The sequence below is a fragment of the Pecten maximus genome, chromosome 12 (assembly GCF_902652985.1).
Source record: "Pecten maximus chromosome 12, xPecMax1.1, whole genome shotgun sequence".
In the NCBI taxonomy this organism is placed as follows: Eukaryota; Metazoa; Mollusca; class Bivalvia; order Pectinida; family Pectinidae; genus Pecten; species Pecten maximus.
In genome coordinates this window covers 40424545-40437758 of record NC_047026.1, presented here as the reverse complement: position 1 = coordinate 40437758, position 13214 = coordinate 40424545, and the positions used below count along the sequence as shown (strand labels likewise).

Sequence of the window (13214 nt, the reverse complement as noted above, 5' to 3'; positions counted from 1 at the left end):
TAATGTTTTATATAGAAGTATTAAATCATAGTCCTGCTGTCAAAGGGAAAACAACGATTAAAATCTCAAATCACATTCATGACATCCATGCATCTGACCGGCAAAGACTTGTTGCAGATGCTGTACATAGGGTGCAGTGAATTTTTCCACTTGTCATTTTTTGAAAAAAAGTGTGCATATTTACGGTATTTTGTTATAACAGCTGTCCCTGAGTGATCTGTTCCTATACGTTTCTCCAGAATTAATCAACAGCTCACAGTCCCAGGCAATTAATAATCATCCAACAGCTCACAGTCCCAGGCAATTAGTAATAATCCAACAGAATTCATATAGCTCTCCTTGACAATTGTAAACCAGTTCTGAATAACAATTGGTTTCTCGTGGTATTTATACTATACTGCTGACTCTTTCAAGTATTTTCTCCAAACATTTCTTTTCTGGAATTCTCTAACACACTTCTTATAAACAACCACTTTTCCATAAACACTTGTAAACAAAACATTATTCCAGTGTACATGTCTATATCCTTCTATATACATACAATGTATTAACAGTTATTTCCCTTTAGTAAGTCGTGTCCAAGCATCCTTCATTTCTGTAGGGGTTGTCTCCCTTTAACCATAGGTGTATTTGACACATTGAAATAGTAAAAATCTAACCAATGTATACAAGCTTATACAGATGTATACAGAGGAATCTGTTTATTTAATTATCCTTTTTTTTCTAGGTGAAAATATATAAAAAGCAGTATTAAAATAGTTGGGAGTATGTGTTTGACTCCTTCCTAGACATATGTGTATTACCAAGTAGACATGGAAAAGTGCACTACACACATGTATCGATCTTTTGCAAGCCAAGAATGAAGTAATTAAAATGTAATTTAGAATGAATAATGTTGTTTACATCTTGACCTGGGTGGTACTAATGCACACCTTGAAGCCTGGGTAAATATTCTTCAATGACTAAAAATAACTGCATCACCACTGCTTGTATTTAAATAGTTAATCAAACAATTCAGCCTTATAATGATGTTTGTATCAAATTTTATTTGTGTTTGAAAATGGTGGCAACAGCTGGCGAAAAATATGGATACAGTAGGACGTTAACCTACTGAGTACACTTACTAAACACATTGGTAAAAGTACAAAATCTTAACTGTAATACATAATACATTCATAATTTAGAACAAATGTGCATTTTAAAAAAACATTAAAACAACTTCCTTCCATGCATCCATACAACTGTCGCTAGTCATGAACACTTGTAAACAGTAACATGTTACCTTACTCCTATACACACAGTTTTGTGTACGTTTCCAATTTTTTTCTAGGGAATTTTTTTTTTTAATTTTAAGGCATAAATTACGCTTGTGCACCCCTTATCTGGAGCACTGATTATTCTAGGGATAGGTAGCTCCTGATATAGAGTGGATCAGGACTTAACAGTATTTTTCGCTGTGTATGCCGACATAACCAGACTTCCACGCAAATGAAACATGATCATAATTTACAGGGCTAGAATCTCGATGATGAATCAGAGCAGTTAACAGTCGGATCATAATTTACAGGGCTAGTATCTCAATGATGAATCAGAGCAGACTCAGCAGTTAACACAGTCAGATCTCGATGATGAATCAGAGCAGTTAACACAGTCAGATCATAATTTACAGGGCTAGTTAAGTTGGTCAGTGATTGCCACACGAGACCAATGAATTAGTGTTATCCCTCCTGAGTTACGTATGAACAGGTTGAACATTCTGGCCAAGCTCTTGATTCTTAAAGTGATTTATTTAGAGTTATGAATTAACTAAGAGCTGTTGTATCATTTCAAGTTTCGTTTGGTGTTAATTGAGCCATTATACACCTGAATACAGCAACTTTCTCAAGTGAGATCGTATGTGTGCGGAACACGTGTAGCTCAACAGCAAAGATAAGTCCATGTAATTGCTGGTTCAAGGAATTAAACATGAAAATAAATATGTATTTCCTTGTATTTGTTAAATATTTACTTTCTTAATGTTTTATATAGAAGTATTAAATCATAGTCCTGCTGTCAAAGGGAAAACAACGATTACAAATCTCAAATCACATTCATGACATCCATGCATCTGACCGGCAAAGACTTGTTGCAGATGCTGTACATAGGGTGCAGTGAATTTTTCCACTTGTCATTTTTTGAAAAAAAGTGTGCATATTTACGGTATTTTTAGCCCACCATCATCAGATGGTGGGCTATTCAAATCGCCCTGCGTCCGTGGTCCGTCCCTCCGTCCGGCCGTCCGTCCGTCCGTAAACAATTCTTGTTATCGCTAATCCTCAGAAAGTACTGAAGGGATCTTTCTCAAATTTCATATGTAGGTTCCCCTTGGTGCCTAGTTATGCATATTGCATTTTGAGACCAATCGGAAAACAAGATGGCCGACAGGCAGCCATCTTGGATTTTGACAATTGAAGTTTGTTATCGCTATTTCTCAGAAAGTAATGAAGGGATCTTTCTCAAATTTAATATGTAGGTTCCTCTTGGTGCCTAGTTATGCATATTGCATTTTGAGACCGATCAGAAAACAAGATGGCCGACAGACAGCCATCTTGAATTTTGACAATTGAAGTTTGTTATCGCTATTTCTCAGAAAGTAATGAAGGGATCTTTCTCAAATTTCATATGCAGGTTCCCCTCGGTGCCTAGTTATGCATATTGCATTTTGAGACTGATCAGAAAACAACATGGCCGACAGGCAGCCATCTTGGATTTTGACAATTGAAGATTGTTATCGCTATTTCTCAGAAAGTAATGAAGGGATCTTTCTGAAATTTCATATGCAGGTTCCCCTCAGTGCTTAGTTATGCATGTTACATTTTGAGACTAAACAGAAAGCAAAATGGCCGACAGGCAGCCATCTTGGATTTTGACAATTGAAGTTTGTTATCGCTGTTTTCTCAGAAAGTACTGAAGGGATCTTTCTCAAATTTCATATGTAGGTTCCTCTTGGTGCCTTGTTATGCATATTGCATTTTGAGACTGATCAGAAAACAACATGGCCGACAGGCAGCCATCTTGGATTTTGACAATTGAAGTTTGTTATCGCTATTTCTCAGAAAGCACTGAAGGGATCTTTCTGAAATTTCATTTGCAGGTTCCCCTCGGTGCCTAGTTATATATGCATATTGCATTTTGTGACTAATCAGAAAACAACATGGCCGACAGGCAGCCATCTTGGATTTTGACAATTGAAGTTTGTTATCGCTATTTCTGAGAAAGTACTGAAGGGATCTTTCTCAAATTTCATATGTAGGTTCCCCTCAGTGCCTAGTTTTTCATATTGGGACCAATCCAAAAACAACATGGCCGACAGACAGCCATTATCGCTAAATCTTAAATTTTATATATATAGGTTCCCCTTGTTTGAAAAGTACTAGAGGGCTGTTTCTGAATTTACACAGATTAGTAAGACTTAGAGGAAGGGAAAAGTAGAGAAAAGATCAATCTGACATAGAACCTATAAAGATCATTCAATGGTGGGCGCCAAGATCCCTCTGGGATCTCTTGTTTTATAACAGCTGTCCCTGAGTGATCTGTTCCTATACGTTTCTCCAGAATTAAGAATGTTTATGAATCCAACAGCTCACAGTCCCAGACAATTAATAATAACCCAACAGAATTCATATAGCTCACCTTGACAATTGTAAACCAGTTCTGAATAACAATTTGTTTCTCGTGGTATTTATACTATATTGCTGACTCTTTCAAGTATTTTCTCCAAGCATTTCTTTTCTGGAATTCTCTAACACACTTCTTATAAACAACCACTTTTCAATAAACACTTGTAAACAAAACATTATTCCAGTGTACATGTCTAGATCCTTCTATATACATACAATGTCTTAAAAGTTATTTCCATTTAGTAAGTCGTGTCCAAGCATCCTTCATTTCTGTAGGGGTTGTCTCCCTTTAACCATAGGTGTATTTGATACATTTATACAGATGTATACAGACTCAGGAATCTGTTTATTTAATTATCCTTTTTTCTAGGTGAAAATATATAAAAAGCAGTATTAAAATAGTTGGGAGTATGTGTTTGACTCCTTCCTACACATATGTGAATTACCAAGTAGACATGGAAAAGTCTACACACACATGTATCTATCTTTTGCAAGCCAAGAATGATTTAATTGAAATGTAATTTAGAATGAATAGTGTTGTTTACATCTTGACCTGGGTGGGACTAATGCACACCTTGAAGCCTGGGTAAATATTCTTCAGTGACTAAAAATAACTGCATCACCACTGCTTGTATTTAAATATTTAATCAAACAATTCAGCCTTATAATGATGTTTGTATCAAATTTTATTTGTGTTTGAAAATGGTGGCAACAGCTGGCGAAAAATATGGATACAGTAGGACGTTAACCTACTGAGTACACTTACTAAACACATTGGTAAAAGTACAAAACCTTAACTGTAATACATAATACATTCATAATTTAAAACAAATGTGCATTTTAAAAAACATTAAAACAACTTCCTTCCATGCATCTATACAACTGTCGTTAGTCATGAACACTTGTAAACAGTAACATGTTACCTTACTCCTATACACACAGTTTTGTGTACGTTTCCAATTTTTTTCTAGGGAGTTTTTTTTTTTAATTTTAAGGCATAAATTACGCTTGTACACCCCTTATCTGGAGCACTGATTATTCTAGGGATAGGTAGCTCCTGATATGGAGTGGATCAGGACTAAACTGTATTTTTCTATGTGTATGCCAACATAACCAGACTTCCACGCAAATGAAACATGATCAAATTGATTAATGGTGGGTTTTAAGGTGAAAGCATATTTTATAGACATAAAGATCAGTATTTAAGGAAATTACAGCATATGGATATTAACATTTACAAGATGTTATGACAATCTAAGTGTTCTTGTGAACAATATAGACCCTCTTGGCCTTTTTAACAGTATGTAAGAATAGATATAAGTTAATGCAAATTTTGATACCCACATTTGTAGATTGTCATTCCCAGTTACTGTTTTGACTTTCTTGGGAGTTATTCCCCTTTACTGACTTTCTTGGGAGTTATTCCCCTTTACTGACTTTCTTGCATCAATTTTCATGGGAGTGCTGTACATGTACTATTATATTGATTTATGGGGTATAAAGCTGTTTGCATACAGTTTAAAGTTTTGAAGTAATAAACATTGACTCAAGATTTGTACTAACTTGTCATTATATTATTCTGTCAACATGGCCAAATCTCAGAAAAAATGTTTTTATTTATTTTCAGATTTTGTTTGAGTGTTCCATTATAACCAATCATCATACTGGACAGAGCGCAATTCCTGGGTCCCAGGATGCCTGCCGGGCAGCCTATCCCATCCCCCATGGACAGAGATCATGGAATTGCGTAAGTTATCCTCTTCAGCAGGACATGCAGTTGGCTCTTGATTTTTAGCAATTTCAGAAGTCAAATCACTATTTTTCAGAAATCTGAAGGTCGAAACATAGTCAAGTAGATGCGGCCCTTAAAACCTGAGAGATAGATATCATTTTGGGGAGTCAAAAATAGACTCTTAAGGGTCTACTGGATGCCTTGGTAAGGCTGATACCACTACCAGATTAAGTTACTTGTTTTTTTGGGGAGGTTTATTAAAGATAATATTCATGTGAAGAAATTGATTTACTTGCCTTTAGATATGTGAATACAAATTTATACAAGTTTTCCCTTTTTGCATATTAAGTACAGTAGTTTTCAGAAAGCATATTTACCAGTAATATATATATTTCATGTATCGGTAGCATGATGTGAAAGATGATTGTACCTCAAACAATTATAGATTTTACCAACTGTAAATTCAGCTTTGGAAGTTTTGAAATTTTCATAGGGAGGTTGTATTTGTCAAGTTTTAATGCCGAAGAAGCATTATTTTATAGAACTTTACTCTAACTTATATTTATCACTGCTTTTTCTTACAGAATAATTGGAATTTAAACATTGTGAAAAATCAGAGATAAATTACATCTAGATTTAGGGACAAAAAATTCCCATAAAATTGCAGTAATAGTTTTTCACAATGCATATTAACACAAAAGTACAAGGATTATTTATGATAAATCATGATAAAAGCATACTTGTGGTATTTAACAGTTTTAAATTCAAAGTTTTTAGGCTATAGGAGAAAATGGTAAGGAGATGTAACTGCTTGGTGCAGCTGGGAGACCTCTGTATAACTCTGATGTACTTGTGAATATTAGTACAGGGAGGTAACTCTTGTCACCTTATCTCTACATGAAAATGCAATTACAGTTTTTCTTTAACAGTGGCCCGATTATAATGAAAACATAATTTTTACTTGGTTGAAGGTGAAGTAAATACGTCTGTTTAAATCTAGAGATTACGTTTTGTATTGGGTAATGATCATTCAAATAATGGCAATATATGTACATCATTCCAACTGTGATTTATAATACTTGCAAAAACAATTCTTAATAGAATTCTAATTGTGCATAGAGCTAGTGTTCATTGAAGAATATAAAAGAATCAAGTCAGTTTGATATTTATTTATTCGTTTCTTTGCCGATTTGTAGTGTTCACATGTTAACAAACAATATTAAAATGTAAAGTTAAAAGTTCCTATTCACATAGAAACATCCAGGATTCATGCTTATTCTACAAAATCATGTACATGTTTTTATCTCCTTCCTTGTCCCAAACGGCTAAAGGAATGCATGTACCACTCTAAACATTGGCTCTATAAAAACTACCTGTAGTGTCAACTTAACAATAATTCATTACACCAAATACCGTTTGAGTATTTCGTCAGTTAGACGATTTCAAAACTAGAACTTGTGGAATTGACAAGGTTGACAGTTCTGACTGTGGTTATGTTTTGTTTATGAAATAAATTTTGACAAATACTTTTTGGATTGATTAAACTTGATCATGTGTCGTAAGTTATTGTCGAGACTGACCTTTCAGACGCTGTACGCTGTATTTTGGACATATTGACTCGGCCCCACAGTAGGTTTCACTGTCATATAAACATAATCATCATATACTATTTAGAATAATTTGACTGCTGACTAATCTGTTTAATATGTGCATAGGCAATTAGGTTTCAATCAATGAATAAATCTAAATTAGACATTAGTATGCATATACAAGGTTCATATTAATATTTATTCATACTTATAAATATATACAATTTTAATTCATTTGATGTGCATGGTAAAGTAACTGACAATTAAAATCAGAAAAAATTTAACTACATTTATAGGCAGAAACAACTGTATTGAAAATGGCAATTTGCACTCATTTGTTCTGTAATGTCCCGTTTACACAACAACAAAACACTGCTACTGACATGGTTATCTCCCATGTATGGATTTAGACGTCTGTTACTAGTTATCTCCCTTGTGTATTATAGAACATATCACTACAGTCAATATCATTTTCCCCGTGTGTGGTTGATCAGCAATAACCAACACAGACAGGCCATCCCCAGCAGTGTAATTGGAGATGATGTATGGATGGATTTAATGGGAGATGGGGAGATTAGCTGTTAAGGGTGAGGAGATTAGTTGTTAAGGATGAGGAGATTACTTGTTAAGGATGAGGAGATTAGTTGTTAAGGATGAGGAGATTAGTTGTTAATATAAGGATGAGGAGATTAGTTGTTAAGGGTGAAGAGATTAGTTGTTAATATAAGGGTGAAGAGATTAGATGTTAAGGGTAAAGACATTAGTTGTTAAAAGTGGGGAGATTAGTTGTTAAGGGTGACGAGATTAGTTGTTAAGGGTGAAGACATTAGTTGTTAAAAGTGGGGAGATTAGTTAAGGGTGACGAGATTAGCTGTTTGGGGTGAGGAGATTAGCTGTTAGGGGTGAGGAGATTAGCTGTTTGGGGTGAGGAGATTAGCTGTTAGGGGTGAGCAGATTAGCTGTTAGGGGTGAGGAGATAAGCTGTTTGGGGTGAGGAGATTAGCTGTTAGGGGTAAGGGGCTTAGCTTTTAGGGGTGAGGAGATAAGTTGTTAAAAGTGGGGAGATTAGTTGTTAAAGGTGGGAAGATTGGTTAATAAGGAGTTTGAGATAGGGCCAATAATTATTAATGGTGGAGATACTAGTTATTACTGGTGGGGAGATTAGTTATTACTGGTGGGGAGATTAGTTATTACTGGTGGAGAGATTAGTTATTACTGGTGGGGAGATTAGTTATTACTGGTGGGGAGATTAGTTATTACTGGTGGAGAGATTAGTTATTACTGGAGGGGAGGTTAGCTATTACTGGTGGGGAGGTTAGCTATTACTGGTGGGGAGATTAGTTATTACTAGTGGGGAGATTAGTTATTACTGGTGGCGAGATTAGTTATTACTGGTGGAGAGATTAGTTAATTATTACTGGTGGGGAGATTAGTTATTACTGGTGGGGAGATTAGTTATTACTGGTGGGGAAATTAGTTATTACTGGTGGGTAGATTAGTTGGTAATTGTGGGGAGATTAGTTATTACTTGTGGGGAGATTAGTTATTACTGGTGGAGAGATTAGTTATTACTGGTGGGGAGATTGGTTATTACTGGTGGGGAGATTAGTTATTACTGGTGGGGAGATTAGTTATTACTGGTGGGGAGATTAGTTGGTAATGGTGGGGAGATTAGTTGTTAAGGGCAGATTTTTTTGTAAAGCAGGTATCAGTGGAAAGAGTAGTAAATTAAGGGTGCAAAAAAAAGAAATTTCCTGTTGTTATAAATATTGGTGATTTCTCCTCAATATTCCATACGTAGATGAGAGAAATTTCCTTTTGGTAATAATGTTGAATTGTCCTCAAGATTTCATATATATGTAGACAAGTTAAATTTCCTTTTGTTAATAATGGTTATTTGTCCTCAAGATTTCATACGTAGACGAGAGAAATTTCCTGTTGTTTTAGATATTGGTGATTTCCCCTCAATATTTCATACATAGACGAGAGAAATTTCCTTTTGTTAATAATGTTGAATTGTGCAAGATTTCATACGTAGACGAATGAAATTTCCTTTTGTTAATAATGGCGATGTGTCCTCCTGATTGTTCTTTATATTTGTATCTTGTAACATTCTATACATCGATACATGTCCGTTGATACCTATGTACTTTATGAAGCACTTGCTGATAAAGAAATCCTGCCTGTCAATATGTAGGTTATAAATTGTACAAATAAAGTTCTTTTTCCAATATAGAGTTTAGCCCTTAGTTCTTTACAATGCTTTTCATTGATTTTCTGTCTCAGCCTAACAATCATACTGTGAATCTTGAATTCAATCCTGTGTTTCTCTCTGTTTTATTTTTTAAACTCTTTTTTAATTGATTCTTTTAATTTAACTTGTTGACTCATTGTGATCTGTGTGTTAAATCTGTATTATATAATTTCTTGCAAGATGAATTCCTACTTTGACTTGCAACTGGATTTAAACATTAAATGATATTAAAATATTCTCTCAACATTGAATTGCCACGTGCTTGAGTATGCTGATGAGCTGATAGCAATCCTACCAAACTGACTCTATAATGCTTCTGATTCTTAATCAAAACCAATTTAAAAGAAAAAACTATAGGGATGGGAGGAAGGAATCCAACATTTTGCAAGACACTAGAAGAAGAATCTAACCAGGCAATCCCTACGAACTGCATGTTGGACTGATCAGAAATGAAGGAAACACAATATAGAGATTGGTGGAAACACAAGCTGGCTCTGGAAAAAAATTGTTGAAGTTGATTAGATTTTGGTTGAGATTCGTGTCATTTAATCTTTGATGAAGACCTGTAATTTGTATGCATCTGATATGATTATGGCACATGAAATTTATGCACACACCTACAAATAGTTGGAGATCTGTCTCCCCGAAATTTCGTAAATGGCCTAGTCTTGTCCATTGATTCTATTACCAGAGAATTGTCTGTAGAATCATGATTGATTCAATTACTGGAATATTTCCTGCAAAGGAGAATCATGGATGTCAGAATCGGAAACTCCAGTTCTTTATAATCGCTTGCCTTCAGAAAATTATTAAAATAATGACTTCCATGTATATGTGTAGCCAACTTGTTGTCAGTTGCTTGAGACCCTATACCCTGCAAAATTTTTGAATCGGAAACTCCAGTTCTTTATAATCGCTTGCCTTCAGAAGATTATTAAAATAATGACTTCCATGTATATGTGTAGCCAACTTGTTGTCAGTTGCTTGAGACCCTATACCCTGCAAAATTTTTGATATTATGTCGTCTTTCTTTTTTAAAGAAACGTTCCTAAAAAAGGCTGCTGTATTGGGCACAGTATGTGTGGTTAAGGTGATCGAATGTACCATTATATACACACACACAAAAAAACAAAATAATTGGACAGTTGATACACCAGTGGCAGACAGACATATTACATATCCTGCTATCATTTAGGCTGTTTGGGTTTGTCACAAGAACATTTGACATCAACAATCTGTCCTGTGAGCTACTGGTAGACATTACGACAGCTACCACCACTGGTTAAGGTCATCAGAGGTCAGCCGCCTGACCCCCTCGGGGCTGCAGATCCTCCTTACATGGCTTGGGAGATAAATCATTATCCCATGCTGGAGATTGTAGGTTAGAGGTGACTGTTAGATATAGACGCTAGTCTTGAGCTCATGCACAATCCAAAGTACTGTAAGCTTTCAATAGGGTGTAAAAAATTATTGAAAATCTATCAATCACCATGACACCGTAAGCTGTACATTTCTTTTAAAATTCATCATAACAAGGCTAAGAAAATTAACTTAAAACATTCTGGTATGTTTTTTGTAAAATCCCAAGAATAAGTTGCTTTAAATATTGGTTATACTTGATGAAATATGATGTAACTCTAAAGTTGCTGATGCTGAGAACAGAAAAATGTGGATCTGATCAGTAGAAGAACAGAAGACGTTTCCAAATAGTGTCTGGGCTACCTGATATGCTGAGATTTAGTAGATGTACTGCAACAGCACAAGCACATCATTGTTTCAAATTTTTAGTGACCAAAATCATGAACTAATACTTTTTCTGAAGGAATGTGTTACAGCTGCTGTTCTCTAGATGTTCATTAATAATCGTCATATCGTTTGAAGGTTTTTTTTTCAATATCTATAACGTTACCTTAAACAGAACCATTGTTTTTAAGCTGATCAGACTTAACCATTAGGTCCAGGAAGTACATACATGTACACTCCAGCTCAGACATAGTGTACTTTTACTTCTGCCGAACACCAACAATGCAAGAAAGTTATCCAATTTACATGACTCCCGATAACTTACAAATTAGTTTTCAACCCATTTTGTTGAATATAACAAATTTAACTTTTCATCATCCTAGTTTTATTTTTATTTCTTGAGAAATTTTTCTGGTTGCCATATTTTCTCAAATGACCAACCATTTCCCCTACTTCAGGGGAAAATTATAACGGACTTGGCTGTTAAAGACTTTGGTAAACTCGAAGTCACATATATATGCATGTATAGACAATAGATATTTTATGACAATGAGTGAAACATTCCATCCTCATTTCACAGTTCCATCATGTTGATGCTGTCTGAGTTGAAGCTTCCTTGATCCACCTGAAGCATTATATATTTCAGGTGTCTCCTTGTTTCTTGTGTAAGATTTAAATGTGCTGAAGACCTGCTCATCATGTATATAACATTTTGCCAGTTTGGGTTTGATTGGTTTGATTCTAACACATCAACTAGCAGCAGTTTGTGAGTTATTTTGTAAAGTCTCTAATGCGTGCCTGGCATGCGTGAGGGATTTAATGCCCTCATTCAAACGCAGTCCGTGTGCTGGTTATTTACTCCCAAGATGCTTTGAAGTCAAATCTAAATCCCTGTGAGATAGAGACAGAAATTTCAGCGTGAATCTAACAGGACTAAAATCTACCATCTTTAGATGATGAGACAGAAAACCAGAACACATTGGTGACTGAAATAGAAACTATTGTTACAGAGAAACATCAGTAAGAGAAATAGAATCTGTAACTCTTATGTGATGGAAGCAGAAACAAAGGGGCACTAGATTGAGGGCTAGAATCCACAGCCCTTGTGTGATCTAGAAACCATTGTGACAGCAGTAGAATATTTTGGAAAATCCTTGAAAATATTGATTGTACATGATGTATTTTTGGCCAAGGCCATAATGATGTGAAGCTGATTGCTAGCTATGACATATGTTATCGTATTAATTACACTCAGCGAAAAACCTGATAGCAGTATCATGAGTATATATATATCTATTACCAGATGTATCATATATACCATATGTATATTGAACTATTAGGTGTGTGGGGGGGGTATAAAGTTGGTTTAAAACGTAGTACTGTATATAGATGACTTGCACTGGCTGATTATTTTAATGAAAATTACATAAAACTCGAAAAATAATGATATTGTAATGTAAAGGCTATGGTTTGTATATATTGTTATACTTCACAATTTAAGTATTGAACAGTATTCTGATCATAGTTATAGCCCCATAAATTGGAATAAGATTGCAGACAACTGGTCATTAATTACAAATTTAGTCTGAAACTAGAATTCTACTGCACTTAAGGACACTAATGGAGACCAATCAAAACGTGATCAATCATCGGGATTGAGAGCACCATTCCTTGTAGAAGTAGATAGGGGATCTTATCAAAAAATAATTTCTTAACTACTTTGAATTCATGTTGCATTAATAAAGATCTGGAGATGTCTATGGAGATGCATGTAAACTTCTGTCAAATGTGTATTGAAGAGGGTGAAAGAGTCCATCTTCTCTCTTGTCTGAGCATTTTTTTTCTGTAATTATCATTAATGCTATACTCAGTTTAGCCTATAGTTTTTGTAACAGCTGTCTATGTACATTATACTTGCATACACACGTATACATTAACCGATGGATAGCTAGTCCCACATTGATTTTTTTTCATTGAGAACCTATGAAGAAGTGAAATTTTGGCCTAGGGGTTGTCACACATGTTAGGAACTACTGTATATTAGAGATAAAAGTGCTTTTTGTTTTGTTTTATAGCCATACACCAACAGACCAGGAAATGACAAACATTTCTGGTCTCGTCAGATTGCCACGAAGTTGACCTTAGCTCTCGTCTCTTGTTTTAACAAACATATATACACACAACATTTGATGGTATATCATAGTTTTTGTTTAATTTTCCTGTAGGGGTTTACCTTC

The 13214-nt window shown here is 35.0% G+C and overlaps 1 protein-coding gene across 3 annotated transcripts in view; it reads left to right on the top strand.

Moving 5' to 3' along the window:
- LOC117338841 (LIM domain-binding protein 2-like) overlaps positions 1 to 13214 on the top strand; it is a 44779-nt gene that overhangs the window by 4847 nt on the left and 26718 nt on the right. For all 3 annotated transcript variants that reach the window (XM_033900198.1, XM_033900199.1, XM_033900197.1), the window contains exon 2: positions 5287 to 5406. In XM_033900198.1, coding sequence (XP_033756089.1) covers positions 5354 to 5406 — 53 coding nt within the window. In that variant the 5' untranslated portion in view covers positions 5287 to 5353. The remainder of the gene's footprint in view (positions 1 to 5286; positions 5407 to 13214) is intronic.